Source organism: Thermobia domestica, chromosome 13, assembly GCF_964235325.1.
Source record: "Thermobia domestica chromosome 13, izTheDome1.hap1.1, whole genome shotgun sequence".
Classification (NCBI taxonomy): Eukaryota; Metazoa; Arthropoda; class Insecta; order Zygentoma; family Lepismatidae; genus Thermobia; species Thermobia domestica.
The window spans coordinates 50,373,284-50,396,241 of NC_137466.1; the positions used below are offsets into that span (position 1 = coordinate 50,373,284).

General features: G+C 36.0%; 1 protein-coding gene across 4 annotated transcripts in view; it reads right to left on the reverse strand.

The window, feature by feature from the left end:
* LOC145668138 (E3 ubiquitin-protein ligase RNF180-like) overlaps positions 1-22,958 on the reverse strand; it is a 75,067-nt gene that overhangs the window by 18,559 nt on the left and 33,550 nt on the right. For all 4 annotated transcript variants that reach the window (XM_081735706.1, XM_081735707.1, XM_081735709.1 and 1 more), the window contains exon 3: positions 10,712-11,186. In XM_081735706.1, the coding sequence (XP_081591832.1) occupies positions 10,712-11,186 (475 nt within the window). The remainder of the gene's footprint in view (positions 1-10,711; positions 11,187-22,958) is intronic.

Sequence of the window (22,958 nt, forward strand, 5' to 3'; positions counted from 1 at the left end):
CCTTGGATCATCGTCAACAATGTCGCGTCTATATTGGAAACGGCTCTACCATTGATATACCTGGTTTCTTGATAATGCTGAATCATCATACGGTATCCTCACCATCTGCAACATTTTGGTAAAAGTTTTATTCAATTTGTAACAAAACTTTATGTTAGAATGTTGTTCTTATTTCGATGCGCGTGTTTCGTACAGAAGACTTCACACTGTATGTTTGACGCAGGCTTGCCAAGATACAATCTGCATCAAATCGCGTTAAAGAGCCACTAATAGGAAGCTTAGAAAAAATATATTTCCAGTGTTGTCTTACAATGGTCACATTTTCGTTATCAGTGAAGAATTAAAATAAATTTACCTTCGCCCATTACTCGATTTAGAAAAATATATTTCAGTTTAACGTCCCACGATTATGATCTTTATAATGAGAGAGACTATGATTTAGGCAAGTGAATAATAATGGCAGAATTAGTAGAATAAGAATGTGGGAGGAAACGGAATACCCAGAGAAAACCTATGGACAATGTTGTCCATCACAAAATTTACTTGGCCGGGGATCCAACCAGGAATTTCACGCATCAGAAGTAAGTGTTCTACCACTAACCCATCGTGCTCCCCAACTTGGAAATGTGTTCCATAGTAATTTTCGTATATATATATATATAAAATCGATTCTGACACAATATTTCACGTAATTCTGTTTAGACTTCCCATCATGTTTACTGCATGAGACAAATCAAAATGACGGGTTGAAGTTTGTCCTTCTCCTCTTTCCCACAGATATGAAAGTTCCAAGCATACAATAACTTTGGTAGAGCTCCCTCGTGGCTAAGCGGTTAGCATACGCGTCCTTGGCGTGGGAGACCCGGGTTTGATTCCCGGCGAGAGCTCATGTGTTTGGATTCCACGTTAATCAATAGGTCCACATGTCATATAGCCTCGCTGCTTAAAACGAGGCAAAACTCAAAATTAAATCAAGTAACTTGGATAAAAATAATTTGACCCTCATACAATATGGTTTTCTTTGAGTCTTTTCCCATACTCCTCACTGCTTGGATTTAAAATCAACTAAAAACAACGCTATACGTAAATTTACATTTAGTGAGGGGTGTGTTAAATACTCCTATATATAAATTGTGTAACAAGATGACCTTCGAAAAATGGTATCTAATTTTGATGTGATATGGCGTATATTTTCTTTTATGTGATGGTTTCGAATTATCCTCATTACTTGGAGCTGAAACTGTCAATAACGAAAATAAATTTAACCCCTCCCCCTCCAATTAACGAAATAAATAAATAAATAAATAAATAAATCTGCTCTGATTTTCCCAAAGGTTCTTCGATTTCTATGAAGCGGTATGTGTATTGTTTAAAGTTAGAGAGTTACTCCTCTCATTTGGGGTTAAAATTAATCAGAGGAAAAAGGGTATATGTATAATTCGCGGCTTAGAAATCGTTACAAACATTTTAAGTCAAAATTAATAACAAACTTTTGCCCTGTTTGATTATGCATTTAGAAATACACATCTCGATCGACTAATTACTTCTAATATTCAATCCAACTCACCTCCCTCCTCCACCTCTCCTTGTCTAAAGCAGTGTGTGACGTAATATTCTCTTCATTTCCTCTTCCATTTCATTTTCTCTCTTTCCATTCAGACGAAAAAAAAAAAAAAAAAAAACAGGAACAAGGCTTATAGCTGTAAAACCGTCTCTTTCATTCGTTTGTTCTGAAATACCTTTTAAGAGGCTGAATAAAAAGAGCCACAAAATGTTTCCATAGCTTTATGAACGCCTTTATTTGTATTCTTTCCCTTCTTCAAAGACTGCATATCTCATCAAGCTAAGAAGATGCTCCTTGTGAAATCTATGGAAATTATCAATCACGGCAGTAGGTTTTGTTTCTCTCAAAGTCTGTACTTTTTTTTTAGAGCATCAAATGGTTGCGAAGTGAGACAAAGAGAATTAAGAATTTGAAAACATTTCAGCTTCCGAGACAAATTTCGAACCATGAACCTCTTAGTTATCAAACCACGATTTTATCCATTCAGCCACGGAAGCCTCTAAGCAGTAATTCATATAGCTTACATTGTGAGTGCTCACTGACCACCCCTCCACAGAAGAAAGCGCGGCTAGCCAGCGAGCTGATTACATGTCCAACTCGATTGGTAATATTGCAGAGAAAGAACACACTCCAAGCCAGATGTTGGCAGACAGCACTCTCTTATAATAGGAGCTGGGAAGGATTATTTGCATTTCAATAGGGCATGATTGTGGATACCCGAGCAATAGGTGCCTCAATAACCCTGACAGCATTACTTGTCGGATGCGCCCGTTCCTGTGTAGTGAAGGTGTACAAGGAGTGGGAAGAAAATGGGGTAACGGTCTCCAAGAGATGGAATTGCAGGGGCGCACGGAAGTCCAAAAAGTGGGGCAAGCGTTGCGCCAAAAAGCTCGTGAAAGCCAAACGAACTATCAGTGTCTGTGACTTAAGTGACCAATACAATGGAGGATGCACAACACCTATATACCACGCAACTATACGACGTACACTGACACGCACAAAGTTACACAGGAACGCCTTACTCGTCACCGCCGACTTCGTTGTGCTTGGGCATAGAAACACGCTAATTGGACCGTGGACGATTGGAAAAGGGTGTGTTGATACGATAAATTACGGTTTGTGCTATTCCTTTCGGACGGGAGATTCATTATGCATGTGAGGCGCCAACGGCATGAAATTATAAATCCTTCGTGCATGGTGCGTACTGAACAAATAGATTGGAGCGGCTGTATGGTTTGGGGATGCTTCTGTTGGCATGGACTGGGACCGTTAGTGTGCGTGGACCACAATGTAACATCCGTTGTGTATCTGCAGGTGTTAAGGAATAACGTACATCCTACAATGCAAAACTTCTATCTGCATGAAGATGGCATTTTCCAGGATGACACCAAGGACTGTACTTGCTTGGCTTAAGGAACATTCCATGAAGCTGCATTCCAAGCAGCATGTGAATTGGCCCTCTAACTCACCGGATCTTAATCCTATATAACATTTATGGGACGTTTTGGAACGAGTTCACACCATGACTCCTGCACCGATATCTGTAGGCTCATTCTGGGGCACCATCAAATGAATATATGGTGTCAGACCCTCGTGGAAACATATTAGCAACTACAACAATCCATGCCACGCCCTGTCCAGGCCGTTATCTCAGCAAAATATGGGCAAAAAGTATTAGGTAGGTGGCCACATTCACATATCACTCAGTATATTTAGTGATTTTAGTTAATGTGTGTTTTATAAATACAACAGAAACGCATTTCTTTACAAACAAGTACATACTAGTTGTCATAAATGCAGAAAGATCACCATTTAGAAGGCATGGCAATTTTAACTTGAAAATAGAAAAAGTTTCGTTGGTACAAAATTCGTTTCAGAAAAACTAGGAGCACTGCAAGAGATCAATCACAAACCCCGTAAAAGTATACAGGGTGTTTCAAAACAACACCGACAATGTTTGGGAGGTGATTCCAGACACCAAGATAAGACAAAAAGTATAGACCACCTGGGTTCACAAATGTTTCCTTTCGGAGTTATAGGCTGCCGAAAACATGAAAAAAAATGACATTTAAAGGTCCATAATTCCAAAACTAAGGGACCTACTGTAGTAGGGTCAAGACTTCACATAGAAACTAACATGAGCCCTATCCAAAAATCCATGTTTCAGAATCCTGCTGTACTCCCGCAACAATTTTTATAGAGGTAGTTGGTGAGTACTTCAAATTATATGCCCGTAGCCAAGCTCCCTCTATAAAAATTGTAGCGTGAGTACCTTAGGATTCTGAAACATGGATTTTTTGATAGAGCACATATTAGTTTCTAAGTGAAGTCTTGACCCGACTACGGTAGGTCCCATAGTTTTGGAGCTATAGATCTTTCAAGTTCATTTTTTCATGTTTTCGGCAGCCTCTAACTCCGAAAGCAAGCATTTGTGCACCCAGGTTGGTCCATACTTTTTGTCTTATCTTGGTGTCAGGAATCACCTCCCAAGCGTTGTCGGTGTTTTGAAACACCCTGTATATTTTTATGTGAGAACACACGAGGAGAACCAACAAATTTCTACTACTGTAAACGTTGAATAAATTAACAATAACAGTGATGAAACTATAATTACACAAAAAATTTCGATTTAAGAGAGAGAAAAAATAATACAACAATTTTCCTTTATAACCATAGCAGCATTTTATTCATTTATCTTCATTTTCCTCATTGCTTACACTAACACTTTCTTTCAAATTTCCTTACTTTCTCATCTTCAATAATCCTCTAAACACACACACTAGCATTCTTCTACTTCATCATTTCTAATACTAACAAATTCTTTGGTAGAGTACCGCAGCTAAACCTTTGGGATTGAAAGAATACCAAGGGGTTCGCGTCGTGAAATACGACGGAATTTGTTAGAATTATCCCACCCTTCATCTCATCACCATCCACTAGCAGGTTACTTGATAAAGTATCGCAGCAAAACCTTTGGCATTAAAGGTATTCCAAAGAGTTTGATGAGTGAAATATCAAGAAATTTGCTAGAATCTGGTTCTCCGGCGTAAGATCGTATGGTGCATATGACTTACGTTCCTCTCCAGTCAAAAGTAGACCCTCACAAACGGTGGAGACCTTGACGAGCTTTCAACCAACATCTGCCTGCACCAATCTTCTAAATTTGTTTTGGACAATAAATAATACTTTGTCGGTTTTTTTTTTTTTTTTTTTTTTCAGGTTCACAAGGTGTCTAGAAATGTTTAAACCATATCATAAGTCATGAACATTACAAGAATTAAAGGCGACACACTTGTATTGAAAATTGAAAGTATATAGTTATTCAAAAGTTATGAGATGAAATCAATTATACATCACTTCCACACACATCTGTTGGCAAACTCCGTTACGTTTTAGTACCTTAGTTATTCTCCCGTCTGTATACAGCATACAGCTTTTTCACCACTTTAGAAAGTTTATCCACGAGCAGTACAATTAAAGATTTCATATTTTCGTTACATTTTATCCCTTGCACATTATTAATTTAACAATATTCTTAATTAAATTGTTCGAAGTAACAAGAAAACATAAAACTCTTTTAAGATTACTATTCAACTTATTTCACTAATTAGCATGTATTTGTTTGTTCTAGAATAAGCTAATTTTCTAAGTGAATAGTTGGGATTTAGCAATGTTGATTAGATTACTATTGGCACAACACATCCACTCGCTTTTCCTGTTTACTCTCTCATTTTCTCCATTTTTCAATCCTAGAACATTCTCATAAAACAGAAATCTCTTGATGCAATACTGAATCCTTCTCTTTCTCAAAAACAAAGTTCATTTTAGTGGTTTGTAGAGATTTTTACCAGTACGTGAAAATGGCCTGAACCTCTTACGAGAATTCAATGAGATCACAGCAGCGTATTTAAATTATCTTTCAATGTGACTTTCTAAAACATGGAGATGAAAACAATTGGATAGCAAATAGCTGCAGAACAACTGACAGAACTATTTTACTGATCCTTCTTTGAAGGCTAATTTCAAAAGAAAACGTCTTCTCAGCATTTGAGCAAACATGAGTGATGAGTATGAACAACTCACAAGGGAAGTATTTGAAGTGGTACGCGGGGATCTGAATGTGTTGGAAATGTCACACCGAGTACACCTCACATGTGAAATATTTCGCTTGAATGGGGCCTATAGGGGGCGTGGCAACCATCTGAAGATCAGAACAAGGCACGCTCCAAACACCAGAAAATGTAAACAAAATAGAAAGCTATGATGTAATTGTTTCGAGACTTGGTATACATAGGTTTAAAAGGTAGCTGAATACGAATCTGACATCAGATATTTACAAATCAAAATAGCGGATCCAACATGGTGGACACAAATAACAAAAAAGCAAGATATAGATCTGAAATTGATATATAGAGATATTCGACGTCGCTATGTATGAATCGGATACCAGAAGTGTACAATTCAAGATGGCGGATCCAAGATGGCAGACAAAATGCAAAACACTGCTATGGAACTGAAAGCTAGTACGTAGAGGTTTTCGTGGTCGCTGAGTACGAATTCAATGTTAAAAGTGCAAAATGCAATATGATGGATCCAATGTGGCGGACAAAAAGTGAAGAAAGAAAGAAAGAAAAAAAAAAACGTACAGAACGAACATATGTGATTCTTACACATGTAGTAGAAAAATATAGTACATAACGGGGCAAATAGGGGCAGGTAATGTTTTATAATAAACAGGGAGCGTGTTTTGCTATATTATCAAAAATGAGGCACGGAATGCAGGGCAGGGTTTGTAGCGCACATGAAAGTTTTATGATACGAACAGATTGCAATCATACACAATAATTATTTTTACTAGTAACTCCCTCTCCCGGAACAGAAAAGATACGCGGGAATCGACGTGTGTTATATATTGTTGAAAAGCTCGCACCGAGTACACTTTACATCTATAACCTCTCGCTTGAATGGCGCCTGTAGGTACGTTACCATTACTTGCAGATACCATCTGAAGATTCGAACAATGACAGTGAAAAGTGGGCGTTGGAGTTTAAAACATCGTTATGCTTGCACAACTGTCTTCCCGGTTTCACATTATGCCATGTACATTTTTGATCCATATGTATGACAAATATCCGCTCTCGTGAGTAGGGATAGTTCCGACACAAAGACCAGTCTCGGTCTCGTCTCTAATTCGAGACTGAGATGTGCTTTTCCAAATCGAGACCAGACCGAGACGAGAGCCCAGGCTCGTCCCGATCAACATATGTCCATTCTGTACTTGTGCATTTTTGTCCGCCACATTGGATCCATCATATTGCATTTTGCACTTTTAACATTGGATTCGTACTACACGATCTTTTGCTTGGCTTATGGCCTAGCGTCTCTTATATATCAGCCTTTGAATCAAGAGTATATTTCGTGCATTTGCTCTTAACATTTCTTGAATTTGGTCCAGCTGGGGCTTCGCCCCCTGGTCCCTGTGTTTACTCGGCCTAGGCCTCGCACCTCTTAAACCCACAATTTTCCAAATTTCAAGTTTCTTTTCGTATATCAACTATCTAAAAGACACAATTTTGTATTACACAAAAACGCCCATTTAAATAAGCTGGGAAATTCTTCATCCCCCCCCCCCTCCCTCCACTTCAGATTCCTAAAATTCTAAAAATATGCACTTTTGGCAATTTTCCTGTAGATTAGTCCCGGAAAGTTACAATGATATCAAATTTAATCATTGTAGCTCTACAGGCAGTGTCCAATAATTTTGGAGTGTAAAAAGTGTTCCATACAGTAAATAACAAGGGAAAGAGATTTCAGTTCCTTATAAAACCACTCCAAAGTTGGAAATTTTTATTTTTAGTTATTTACTTAGGTAACGCTAATGAAAACGTTCAAGCATGTTTTTATTCCATGAAGTATTTATTCCAATTCCAAATACCTAAAACAAGAGATTATAAGTCCAGACAAAGGCCAATTAAATAACATTCGGAATTTTATCCCACCCCCTTTAGATCCCCTAAAAATTAAAAAATATTCACTTTTGGCAATTTTCCCGGGAAGCTACAATCATGCCAAATTTCAATTTTCCACGTCAACCAGAAGTATCCGTTATTTTAGGTCAGTTCCTGTAGTTATATATATATATATATATATATATATATATATATATATATATATATATATATATATAGTTAGGATGTAGTTAATAAGTTTTCATCTATGGTATTGCGTTCACACATTAGAAATAATTTAGTGAAATAAAAGATATAGATTTAAAAAAAGGAAAGAAATTAATATTTAAAAATTCCAGAAAATAAAAATCAATTAATAAAATTCTAATAACTAATTTATTGATTTTTTCTATGTTTGTCTTTGAGCATCTACCATTTAATGGCCAAGCCCATTCATACATATATGGGGTATCTACCTATGACTTTTTACATAATTTAATAATAAAATAAACGGCCTAGATAAATATATGACATTATTTCATGGCAAGTTCAATTCGAGAATAAAGGGAAAGGTGTAGTCGAAATAAACTGCATTTACCTCCCATTAGGAACTTCGGAGTATAATTGCTAATTGATACGACAAGATGCATATCTACTAACTGTAGATAGTAATAATAATAGAAATTTTCATAACTTGAAACATTTAAAAGATACAAAATCCACATTCAGTTTTAAGGCACTTCTCATTTCTTCCTTGGCGTACCTGAAGAAACTTACTGATACATAAAAGACAAGACATGTACGAATTCTCTATTTGTTCATCCTGTAGAATTCAACTTTTTTATATTTTCCTTTCCAGAATCAGATATTTCAAAACGATGAATAACTGAGGATCTAGCGGAGACGAATACTACAGGACAATAATAAATTAATTCATTGTTTCTGTTTACGAATTCTTATTACCAGGCTTGTAATTAATCTGTTAAAAAAGTTAACGATTACATTAATCACATAAATATTTTTGTTAATCTTTATTTAATCAATTAAATGACAATAAGGAGTTATTTTTTTCAACTGAAAATCATGTAAAATAACACTGCACGAACTTTTTTAAATGCATACATACATAAAGGATGTTATTAAATATGTCACAATATTTTGGGAAAAAATTCCTTACATCAAAATAACAAAAAAAGTTCATATGGACCTGTGTTCAAAAGTGGATAGTTTCAGAGTTATAGGATGCCGAAAACGTGAAACAAGTAAACTTTAAAAGTTCATAGCTCCATTACCATGAGACTTACCATAGTCGGGTCAAGATATCGGACTGAGGAACTAGTATGTGAACTATCCAAATATCCATGTTTAAAAATACACCAGTACTTGTACACCAATTTTCAGAGAGATAGGTAGAGAGTGATCAAGTACTCCCAACAGCCTCTCTAAAAATGATTGTGCAAGTACCGAAGGTTCTGAAAGATGGATATTTGGATAGTTTACACACTACTTCCTCAGTGATGTCTTGATCTGACTAGTAGTGAAACTACAGACCTTTGAGGTTCATTTTTCCATGTTTTCGGCACCTTATAACTACGTAACTATGCACTTCCGACCACAGGTCTATATAAAGTTTTTTTTTTCTTTTCATGTGAGAAATCTATTCCCAAAATAATGCCAAATTTTTGTAACACCCTGTATACTTTAAAAACTGTATTCCTCGTAGAACTAAAAGATACACAAACAACTATATTAAAAATATATATAGTTTTCATTATTTTTTTTAATTTTATGACTTTTGATTTTTTAGGGATGGGCAAAACCGGTTTTTTTTAATAAAAACCGGAAACCGGTTTCAAGAAAACTGAACAAAGATATTTCGGTTTTCACCGAAACCGGTTTCGGTTGAAAAAAAACTATTTGTGGAAACGGAATCGGTTTCCGGAGAACAACGAAACACTACTCTGGTCAGAAATAGAACAAATTTCGGAAAAAACGGAACCGGTTTTGAAGAAAATTGAAACCGGATCCGGTGAAAAACCGAACCGGATTTTTGAGAAAACCGAAAACCGGTTTTCGTGCCCACCACTAGATTTTATTTTTATTGATTATGTGTTTTGTTTGAAAACATTAACTTTTCATAATAATCGATTAATTTTCCATGCACTTAATTTTATCCATTGTTACAGCTCAAGACAATTCTCATTGGATAATAGTGACAATGGTCATATTTAATTGAATAGTTTTGAATTTCTTTTTCCTGACATCAATTTTTAATTTAACCATTTTTTTCTTTAGCTTACTTTTAAATTTGACCCCGTTAAATTTTTCATTAATTTTTCAAACTATGCTAATTATGCACCAAGAACTTCTTAACTTTTTAAACGTTTCAAGTTGTTACATCACCAGTTTACAGAGTAATTCGCAGTTCAAGATCGTTTTAACTGAATGTTAATTTAAGATGGTCTATTGAGTGTTCGCTATATGTGATCTTACACAAAAACCTATACCAATACAAATGATTTTCATTGTACGTATAAATAGGAAGAAAACAAAAATCTAAGTATCAAATATTAAACTCATTCGGTCACTTTTAAACTACAGGATGAACAAATAAAGAATTTCACGCAACATGTCTTTTGTGTAGCAGCAAGTTTTCTTTCGATGCGCTGAGGAAAACGTAAGGAGTGCCTATAAACTGTACTGGGCTCTTATCTTTTAGCTGTTGGAAAGGTACGAAGATTTTTATTTACAGTTAGTAAATTGGGAGTACACTTAATAAGAAAATAATCATTAAATACTTTCGCGGAAGCGACTCTTTGCACGTATATATATATATATATATGTTAAGTTTTGATGCTTAGTCCGGACTCTATTTCTACATGAGGGAATAACATTTCTGTATTTGCGTTGGAGTGTCAATTACAGCGTCCGGAAATGCGATTCAATACATAATTTTATACAAAAACATGAAAACAGGAACTTTCTCTCAAAACAAATATTGATGATTAATACCGAAAATGTAGAAAAAACATTTTATAACGCAAATCCTATAAGAAAAAAACAGAAACAATAGTATCAAAGTCTGTAAAGCTCTCGAAAATTTCGAACATTACTGTTATAAGCAACAAAGAAACAATGAAGTTTGATACTTTTTAATTAACAAAAAGGAAGATAATAAATAAAACCAACTATACCCCACCCAGAAGCAAACTTTGTTGCTGAGCATGCTCTGAAGGCTCACGGATATCTGATACACTGGAATCCATCGTAAATCCACTTCTCTGTCTCGAAGTATCGCCATCATCTTCACTACTTGCATCCTCCGTAGCATGTATACCACGATTCTTTTCAGACTTCCAACTACCATCTTCGTAGCAGCCCCTACTAGAATATACAGGAATATCAATTGGAAGATCCTGAACACATTCACCACTTGTAAACCCACCATCAGGCTGCGATACAATTGGGTAATCTTCTGACTGTTCACTATCTGTGCGACACTCGCGAGATGCGTGTCTGTCAGCTTCTCTAATACAGTCTACTTTACTTTTGACGAGGTGCACTGCAGGAAGAACATGGGATCCACACAAACACTTTGAACCAGATACAAAATCGAACGACCCTAGTCGTGCATGACATTTTGGGCAACATAATTTTCCTTTTATCCACCCAGCCTGTAAAATAAAGGAAAAAATTAGAAAGCTGAATGTAGTCTGGAAAACTAAATTGTAATGTAATTCAATATGACATTGTCACTCTTTATGAGTTATATCAATTCACAAAAGGTTAAAAATTTAAGCTGAATAATTTTGCAAAGTGAATATTCATACAGTGCGAAAATAATAAATAAATAAATAAATAAATAAAATAAAACAAATTAAAAAATAAACGCATTAATTTCGATGGTATTTTCATTGACAAAAGAAGTCAATTTGTCATTTTTTGTAGTAACTGAACAGATGAAATTAAAGAAGAAATTCGCTGTCTCTAAACGTACGCAGATCATAAGCTTTAATCGAAAGGGACATGATAGTTTACGTTTAGAGGTTCACTTTTGGGAGCTAAATTTACAAATTGTGAATTCCAAAAGGAGTACCCTGGAACACAAACAATAGAAATCATGAGAAATCGTGAATATCGAATAATGCCTGTCAAGCTATCAATAGAGCGCAACAGACATCCACTGACGTAAATTCCGACTATGATAGTCCTACTCCACAATGTTTGGAAATAATAGTTTTCTCCTACGAAACAACGAAATAAAAATATTGAACGTAACAAAAGACGATATTTTAACGTCTTTTATCTACAAATGCACATATATTCAGTGGCGGTGACTGGGAGCCACAACCTGCGGAAGAGATAGAGATTTATCCTTGTTTAAAGGAAAGGACGATATCTTTCTCCCTGGCAAGTATTAAACAACAGAAATCAAATAATTAATTACGTCTTTTATTCTATTTATTTTGATTAATTTAATAAATGGTTTTACTTTTAAAATATAATTTTAATGCTTTAGATTATCACACTAAATTACTACTGTTGGCATTACACTTATAGAGCCTTATGCAGAGTCCTTCTGACGCGTGATTAGTACCATACTAATGAGTACGACTAACATGTTTCCTGCACTGACTTCAGGCTTTTAGTATAACGCTAATCATACGTCAAACGACTTTATTATTATTAAGTCACAGTGCGGGGTCAAAATAGTGTAACACGTGACATTCATGTTCATCCAAACCGTGGCCACTGCATATAGCTAGTGAAATGACCCATACAATGAGGATTTTCTTCCGGTACCGAATAACAGTATTACAAAAATGTAATATCTTATCTTCTTTGATTTTGTGCATTATAAATATATATATATATATATATATATATATATATATATATTGGGTTTGAGCGCCCCCTTTCATCACCAAAATATATATATATGTTTGAGCGCCCCCTTTCATCACCAAAGCTATACGTGACATTGACCTACAGCTTGACGTGGTATCCGAATTACAATAGCTCCCGTTGTGAATTGAACACGTATCTTCCGCACCATACAAAATTATGTCGGAATAGGAAAATAATAATAATAATAATAATAATAAAATCCTTTCCAAAATCTTTATTGCTTGCGTCTCTACTTTTCTCTTGACACTACAGACACACAAGGAAGTTGATTCTATTCTACTTTACGACGATCATTAAGAATACAGTAAGTCTTTCATAGAGTCTGTTTATCTTTCTTTTTGGCATTCTGCGTGACTTAAGAAGCCAGTAGATTGATACACCACCGCAAAAGCAAAAATTCGTTATTGGATCCTATGCTGACTATACCAATCCAATCTGTTTTTATTCATCCCCACGATTCAGTGTATATCCTCCCTTCTTCTTGGTCTGCCTAAACGCTTCTCAACTATGAATATATATATATATATATATATATATATATATATATATATATATATATATATCCCACGCGTATTTCCCACGTAAGCAACGTGTCTAGTCTATCAGTATCTAGATTTTATTATACATATGATACTTAGTACCGAGTACTATGAAATTCTGTATTAAATAACTTTCACAATAACATAATAATATCAATATCTAGGTAATAATATATGGCCAAGGGGTCTAATATATTAGCTTGATATGAAGTAATGAGTTTGCATCCCATTCCTTACTACTTTTTTCTTTCTTGGTTGAGTAGATTTACCATCTTTTCAGCAGCGAGGATATATGAGATAGGATCAGAACCACACGTGCTCCTGCCGGAAATCGAACCCACTTCTCCCGTACTGCTAGCAGTTGGCGTTTATGCTTCATAACAGATTGTCTGTTTTAGCGCTAGAGTATAATTCGCAACTTGCCTCTCTTCTATGGGAAAATAGGTGTTTATCCTGTACTGGTTCATGTACTTATATATACAGACTGTTCCATAATTCGTGTTATTTTCTACAGCGCTGGGAGAAGATGAAGTTTATACACTGTTAATGTAAAATTTGGCACTCTTATTGAGAAATATCTGAATTTTTCGAATTTCTAAAGAAAATAAGAGAAAATTGATGTCTAGCCCCCCTTTTAGGGGTGTAAACACGAAAGTTCATTTTCCTTATGGGAGATTCAATGTTAAATTTTAGAAGCAGTTTTCTCCAATAATTATTCGTAAAGATTTTGGAGCAAATGAGTTGTATTTGTTACAAAATGCAAAAACACTCATTCACAAAGCTAGTAAAGCCGTCTCAAACATTATTTTGCGAAGGTCTCCCTTTTGGGGGCGAGGGGCGTAAAAAGGTGGTGGGTGATATGTTACCAAAATCCCAAAATTTATTTTCGGAATGCCAGTAAGCGTGAGATTAATCACAAATGTCACAGAATTAATGCTCCAATGTCCTTACATGTAAGAGTGACTGATAATGGGGCTACAGCCCCCTTTAAAAAATAAAAAAAAATCAACATAAATATCCTTAGTAAGGACATACGAGAAGAAGGTATTTTTGTTAATTAATGTGAAATTTGCGTCATTGTATCAAATGAGTATGCGTTTTTCAAATCTGGAATGTTATTTTGATAACGCACCGCCTTAGGGGGGCACAGGGGCGAAGTACTCGATGATGGATCTTTATAAAAATTCAAGATTTTGTTCCGGAAATGCCAGTGAGCGTCAGATTTTTCACCACTGTCACAGAATTAATATTCTAATGCTCCTTGCATGTGCCAGTGACTTATATGGGGCTATAGCCCCCTTTCAAAAATAAAAGAAATCACCATAAATATCCTTAGTAGGGATATACGAAAAGAAGGTACTTTTTGTCAATTAATGTGTAATTTGGCGTCGTTGTAGCACAAAGGTATGAGTTTTTTACATCTGAAATGTTATTTTAGTAACCACTGCCTTAGGGGGCACAGAGGGCGAATCATCAGATGATAGACCTTTATAAAAATTCCAAATTTTGTTCCGGAAATGCCAATGAGGGTCAGATTAATCACAAATGTCAAATAATTAATATTCCGATGCTCCTTGCATGTGTCAGTAACTGATATGGGGTTACAGCCCCCCTTCCAAAAATCATATTAAAAATTCACCATAAATATCCTTAGCAAGAACATACCGGAAGAAACTATTTTTTTAAAAATCAATTAAGTTAAATTTGGTGTTATTGTGCTAAAAAGGTATGTGTCTTTTATTATGGGATGTTACTTTGGTACGCACCGCCTTAGGGGGCACAGGGGGCGAAACATAAAATGATGGATGTTTATAAAAATTCCAAATTTTATTCTGGAAATGCCAGTGAGCATCAGATTAATCATAAATTTCGCAGAATTAATATTCCGATGTTTTTGCATGTACCAGTGATTGGTATGGGGCTACAGCCCCCTTCCAAAAAATCACATAAAAATTAGCCATAAATATTTTAGCAGAGACATCCGAGAAACCATTATTTCTTGTCAAATTAATGTAAAATAATTTGTTATCTTAGTAAAAAGGTACGCGTTTTTGAAATATAGAATGTTATTTTGGTGTCACGGGATTAGGAGGGCACAGGGCGCGCAGCATAAGCATTTGAATCTAAATCCAAATTTTATTCTGGACGTGTGAATGAGTATCAGATTAATCAACAAATGACACAGAATTAAGATTCCGATGCTCCTTGCATGTGCCAGTGATTGATGTGGGGCTGCAGCCCCCTTCCACAAATCACGATAAATATCCTTAACAGGGACACACCGGAAGAAGCTATTTTTTTAAAATCAAGTAATGTGAAATTTGGCGCTGGCGTTTTTTTGTTGTTGTTTTTTAATTCGGTATAATTTTGATAACGCACCACCTTTAGCGGCAAAGGGGGTGAAGCATAATATTGTGGATCTTTATGAAAATTTCAAATTTTATTTTGAAAATGCTAATGAGCGTGAGATTAGTCACAAATGTCACAGAATTAATATTCCAATGCTCTTTGCATGTCCCAGTGACTTATATCGGCTACAGCCCCCTTCCAAAAATCCCAAAAATTCACAATAAATATGTCATAATTAATATGTAAGTTGTCATTATTGCAAAACAAAAAAAATATATATACAATGAACCTGGAAATTACTGTAAATGAATAACTTTTGTCAGTGTAACTGATTATGCATATAGCTTTGTTGTTATGGTGTCACTGGAATATAATCAAAGAATTTTATATTTTTAAAATTAATTAGGGCTCTTTTGATAGCAGAAAATCTCACACACAAATCACCTACGTATTTTCTACACACTTAAGCAGAACCATCTCGAAATAGAACATAAAATGACAATGGAAAACGTACCAGGAACAAAAAAAAAAAAAAAAAAAAAAAAAAAAAAAATCTTAATGAAAAGTAAGATCTTAAAAATTAAAAGTGAGCTTTAAGTTTCAATATTGTTTGCTTTATTCGTAAAAAGAAAAAGCGTGTATTTTCATTACTTCTTACACAATAACCGTATTATCCAACTTTCCATGTAAGAACTTACTCTATGTACTGCAGACGTAATACACACGGACACACGGTTGTAATAGAAATAAATGTTTCCCGAGGAATAAGAATCAGTTGCTGGAAATTATTCTTTGTTGAAAACTACTCTTTTTGGCTCTACTATCACTAATTGTTTAAAAATATCATTAACCTAAGTGTAAAACCCATAAAATCAACTTACTTTTATTCGGCATGCCCTCCTGAACGAGCAAGACATAAATTAATGCGATTTACTAAAGAAACTGTGAACACCTTCTCAACATATCTGGAGTGATCATCTCTATACTGTGGACAATCCTCTGTTTCAAGTCCTCTACACTGTTACATGATTTTTGGTAGACAATTTGTTTTAGGAATCCCCACAAGAAAAAATCGCATGGTGTAAGATCCGGACTTCTTGGTGGCCATTCGACACTTGACCCCATAGAAATAATCTTGTTGCTCTTGCAGATTTTTCTGATAAAATGTACCATTCAATTACATTAGCACGCTGATCTTGAGTTAAAGACTGCATGATCGAAGGACACTACAGTATGAATGCACTCTTAAAGTATACTGGAAACGACAAGTAATTATCAAATAATTAAGCCAGTCTATCCCCGAGATTTACCTACTATGTAATGTCTATTTCTGAAGAAGTCAATCTAACCCAGCTGTTGATTACAGACACGAAATCCTATTGAACTGTCAACACGTTAACTCGTAAATCATTGGTGTATTGCGATAAGAAAAGGTCTGAAACTGTTGTCAGCACACATGAACAAGAAGTTGAGTCAGGAATTAGAGGGTGTTTTATAAACAAAAGTTTGTTGACATTGCTTAAAATCAGCTTACAGTGGGACGCCAACAAATGATTCGGACGTGTTCCAGTGCTTCTTAAACACACATCTCTTAGCATACATTCTGAATAGGCCAGAGAGAAGCATGGAATATAATAAAACAAAGTGGTGTGGTTCTTTAAATGATTTTGGGACCGGGAAGGGGGAATTGAATCACTAAAGTGGTCGCTGGCACATGGAGGTAGCTTCTAAGCACTAATTTTGGTATATTTCCAAATATTTTGACGCTCACAGGAAATAACGGAAAGTTCGAATTTTTCTTACTGACTATCTTCCCCAATTTGGAGGTTTGGCGTAATAAAACTAGAAACGCATGTACCATCATAGATGAAAGGGGAGGAAGAAGAGGAATGGTATCGTATTTTCTACCTAAAACTCCTAATTTACAGCAAAATTCGTATAAATATAGAGCAAACTGCTTTCCGCATTTTACATTGAAACTTCAGTTAGGCCAATCAGAATTTGAGTTGACGCCACTAAAAGAGATCAACACATGACCATTATCATATTGTTGCTTTAGCTCTATTGTTTTATGAAAGGGGATTGTAGCCTAATATCAGTCACTAGTACAGTCCGCAGCAAAAAACCTGCAACATGAGCATATATGTTTATTGTGAAACGACGAAGTCTTTTGTTCCAAAATAAGTGTGCAAGGGAGGACGCAGAGGTTTCTTTGGCGTGATTCATGCTACTTACGCGTTATGTTGATTCCCTGTGCTGTTAGTCGTAGTTTCACAATAAACTTACATGCTCATGTTGCAGGTTCTTTGCTGCGGATTGTATATGGAAATAGCATAGGAGCATTAATTCTGTGCGCCTTGCAATTGATTTCATGCTCATTGGCACTACCAAAATAAAATTTGGAATTTTTATACTTTAGCCCCTGTGCCCTCCAAAGCCAAAAATTACCAACTGCGCCCTTTGTCCCCTGTTACCAAAATAACATTTCAGATTTGGAAAATACATAACTTTTTATTAGAATAACGCCAAATTTCACATTAATCGACCAATAGAAAAAATGCTTCTTCTAGTATGTCCCTGTTAAGGATACTTATCGTGATTTTTGGTGATTTGTGGAAGGTGTCTGTAGCACCACATCAATCACTGGCACATGCAAGGAGCATCGGAATATTAATTCTGTGTCATTTGTTATTAATCTAATACTCATTCACACTTCCAGAATAAAATTTGGAATTTTTATAAACATCCATCATTTTATGTTTCGCCTCCTCTGCCCCCCTAAGGCGGTGCGTTATCAAAATAACATTCCAGATTTGATAAACGCATACTGTTTTGATACAATGACGCCTAATTTTACATTAATTAAAAAAATACCTTCTTCTCGTATGTCCCTACTAAGGATATTCATGGTGATTTCTTTTATTTTTGAAAGGGGGCTATAGCCCCATATAAGTCACTGCACATGCAAGGAGCATTAGAATATTAATTCTGTGACAGTGGTGAAAATCTGACGCTCACTGGCATTTCCGGAACAAAATTTTGAATTTTTATAAAGATCCATCATCGAGTACTTCGCCCCCTGTGGCCCCCTAAGGCGGTGCGTTATCAAAATAACATTCCAGATTTGAAAAACGCATACTCATTTGATACAATGACGCCAAATTTCACATTAATTAACAAAAATACCTTCTTCTCGTATGTCTCTACTAAGGATATTTATGTTGATTTTTTTTTTATTTTTTAAAGGGGGCTGTAGCCCCATTATCAGTCACTCTTACATGTAAGGACATTGGAGCATTAATTCTGTGACATTTGTGATTAATCTCACGCTTACTGGCATTCCGAAAATAAATTTTGGGATTTTGGTAACATATCACCCACCACCTTTTTACGCCCCTTGCCCCCAAAAGGGAGACCTTCGCAAAATAATGTTTGAGACGGCTTTACTAGCTTTGTGAATGAGTGTTTTTGCATTTTGTAACAAATACAACTCATTTGCTCCAAAATCTTTACGAATAATTATTGGAGAAAACTGCTTCTAAAATTTAACATTGAATCTCCCATAAAGAAAATGAACTTTCGTGTTTACACCCCTAAAAGGGGGGCTAGACATCAATTTTCTCTTATTTTCTTTAGAAATTCGAAAAATTCAGATATTTCTCAATAAGAGTGCCAAATGTTACATTAATAGTGTATAAACTTCATCTTCTCCCAGCGCTGTAGAAAATAACACGAATTATGGAACAGTCTGTATATTTACTTATTAGCCATGAAGTCATTTACACTTGAAATTATTTACAATGGGGTATGGGAAGTAATTTTGGAGAAAAAATCGGCCAGAGTCTATATTTCAAGATAGGTACTATACCATCATTTTTTCGGTGGAAAGCTTACAAAATCCTCAATTAGAACGATCAGTACCAGATTCAGACCTGTTGGATAGTGTGTGTGTTGGAAATTTTGTATAAACCAGAAAGAAAAATAGCATAAAACAGTTGTATATAGATAAATTATGACATACCGGTAGTTTTGAGATAGAACCGCATGCATGAAAGTAAAATGACAATATTAAATATATATATATATATATATATATATATATATATATATATTAAGGTGTATCGAAAGAAACTTTTTTTCGAAATTCGGTTACGGCTAGTGCGGATTTTTGGCCAAATGGCATCAATAAAACGTATAAAAAATCTCAACTCGATCAGACAACTCCTTCTGCTGCCGAGTGGAGCCCAAATATTACAAAAATTAACAAAAGATTCATTTTTCAACTGATTTTCCAAACAATATTTTTTTATATTTCTTTTATTTTTCGGTCGTTCAAATTATTGAAATAGCATTGGAAAGGACAAATAAATACATAAAACAAATTTATTACGGTTATTTCTATGCACCACAAGCATAAAAACCTAGTTAATTATTTGTAAAAAGGCACTGATTTTCTGGCGTATCGTACATTTAAATTTTAATATAAAACTATTGAAGTCTCTTGAATAACGAAGAAAACACCTTAGTGCTAAATTCTAAGAGCAGTAATAGTATAAATAATTTGTTCCCAATGCCTTATGCATCTGCTTATCGCACTAAGTCACCTGCTGTCCACCCCTCCCCGAACGCTTCTTCTCTTGTACTTGCCCAGATGAAGGGATCAGTCTTATCAGTCGCCAGTAGTCAACCAGCTGTGTCGAATGTGATTGTTGCTGCTTGAGTTATTTATTAGTGCTGCAGGGAATTTTAACTAAATAATTTGTTTTCGTTTGAAGTGCTGAGTGCAGAAGTGAGAAAAGTGTTTCAGTTGTGTTAAGTACCTTTTATTAGAAAGAGAGTGACAGATACCCTGACGTTATGGCATCGACAAGTTTGTTACGGTCTGACGTTAGGAATAGCATTATTGGGACACCCAAGGAATTCGGTAGAACACAGCTACCTACCGTTGAAGATGTATTGAGACATTACCTATGGGAGCGAGAAGAAAAAATGAGAATTTCGGGATCTCGGAAAGAGCCTTCAACAAAGGATTTATCTTCTATCGTCGCCAGGAAGATTGTAGAAATTTGGGATTACACCTCAATCAGCGGCGAAGCAATTCTCAGTGTCAGAAGGATTGTTGCTATGATATTAAAGTACCATAATATTGTCCGTGACTTGCAAAAGTCAGCAAAGTCCGGTTTCCAAACTTGTGCACAACGAATTGCTGATTTTCAACAGTCTGCCAATAATACTTTATTTGATATAGCCTTTTGTAAGTGCTCCGATCCTCTTGCCTGTAACTGCGAAAAACGAAGAAAAGTGCCAGTGCTAGAGGTGCCTTTTCTTCTAGATCAAAGAACATCAAGAAAAATGGTTATAGGAAACTTGGATCATGAGGAAACCAAACGACGTATCAAGAGGTTAGGACGAAAGCTTCAGCGACAAAGATCAATAGGTAAGGGGACAGATCAAGCACAATCAGCTCAAAGCTTTGATCCAGAAGAAGTGGACTGCGAAAAACAAGCGGTGGAAGACAAGGACTCAAGTACAGATGAGGAGTACTTGCCACCAAAACATTTCAAAACATCGCCTGAACATGCTGTTCAGCAGACGAACTTGCAACTACCCACCTTTTGTACTACAGTATACAGGACTAAGACATCAACAAGACACGCGGCCCTTCTAGCCTCTTTCCTCTTAGAAGACGTCGGAATGGTCACCTCAAAAAATACAGATAATGTGATAGATGCCAGCAAAATTCAAAGACAAAAAAGAGCTTTAGCTAGAAACATTTTAGCCGACGCTGATGCAGCTCTCAAAGAAAAAAGAATAAGAGCTTTGTATTTTGATGGTAGACAGGACAGAACTTTGACCTTAGAAAAGAAGAAAAAAGTGTTAGACGTGTTGCGAAAAAAGAGGAACATGTTGTGTTAGTTGAAGAGCCTGGATCAGAGTATCTGGGGCACGTCACTCCAGAATCAGGATCAGGAGACTGCATTCAAAAAGCAATGCTCAATTATTGCCGTGAAAAGGACATTGATCTCACAAATCTCAGTGTTATTGGCGGGAATGGTACCCCAATAAACAGCGGCCTCAAGAATGGTGCTATGTCCCTTTGTGAAAAGTCTTTGAACAGGCCTCTCCAAAGAGTTGTTTGCACGTTCCACACCAACGAACTTCCACTTAGACACTTATTCCAGTCCCTCGATGGAAAGAGTACAGGGCCAAATACCTACGCGGGTCCAATTGGAACATTGCTTCAAAATTGTGAAACTAAAGCCATCACACGTTTTGAACCCATTCCACTACGCTGGATCGCTGATTTGAAGCTGGAAGAAAGCAGCAGTCTAAGCAGTGATCAACAGTATCTTCTTGACATTTGCAACGCAATATATTCAGGAGATTGTCCTCAAGGTTTAGCAGAAAGAAGTATAGGAAAACTGCATCAAGCAAGGTGGTTGACCCTTGCGAATAGATCATTGCATCTTTATGTATCAACCAGTAAGCCATCCGACAATCTTGTGCGCATAGTTGTTTACATCATGAAAGTCTACGCATTCGTTTGGTTTTCAATTAAGAACGAACCATCTATCGTGGAAGGACCACGTCATCTATGGAAGTTGATGACGTCTTCCCGCTGTCTGGACGAAGTTACAAGAAACATTGTTGACCCCGTCATCAAGAGGAATGCCTGGTTTAGCCATCCAGAGAATCTACTCTTGTCAATGATTTCGGATCATGATGCTGTCAAAAGGCAATTAGGTTGGAGAAGAATACTCAAAGCTAGAACAACGTTGTGTCAAACCAATGCCACTCGAGAATTTTCTGTTCCTCTGGAAATTAGACTTGACGCACCATCATACGTAGAAGTCATCGATCGGTCAAACTGTAAATTAACGGAGCCACCACTGACAAAGTATATAAGTACTAAAGTTCTGCGTGAGAACATTAGAAGTTCTGCCTTTGCCAATGAGGACATAAAATACTTTCCGTGTCACACACAGTGTTGAACGAATGGTCAAACTCGTCACTGAGGCTGCATCGGATGTTTGCAGCCCTGAAGAACGGCACAAATTCGTCTTAGCTACTCTGAAATCACGGAAGCAAATGCCGAAATTTGCTACAAAGTCCTCCTACATGACTAGCTAGTAACTAAGAAAAAATGAACGCGGCGGGCGGGCGGGTGGGACTCGATCTGCAGCCACCTCCACGTAGTGAGTCCTGGATTATTTCCTAAACTTATTCTCCGCAATTGGAAATAAACGAAGAGCTGCAGAATTATCTTCAGTCGCATACAGAAACCTCCTTGTTTCATTGAAAGCGATAAAGTAATTTTAACGCTAATATATTTTGTTTATCAGGAAGGAAATTTAGTGCTTTCTTCTTCTTTTTTACGGAATTCAGTAGGATTTTATGCTTGTGGTGCACAAAAATAGGCGTAATAAATTTGTTGTTTGTATTTATTTGTCTTTCCTAATGCTATTTCTTAATGACTTACACCACCGAAAAATATAAGAAATATAAATATATATATATATTTGAAAATCGGTTAAAAAGTTACTTTTTTCCGATTTTTCTAATATTTGGGCTCGACTCGGCAGCAGAAGGAGTTGTCGGATCGAGCTGGGATTTTTTATACGTTTTATTGATGCCCTTTGGCCAAAAAGC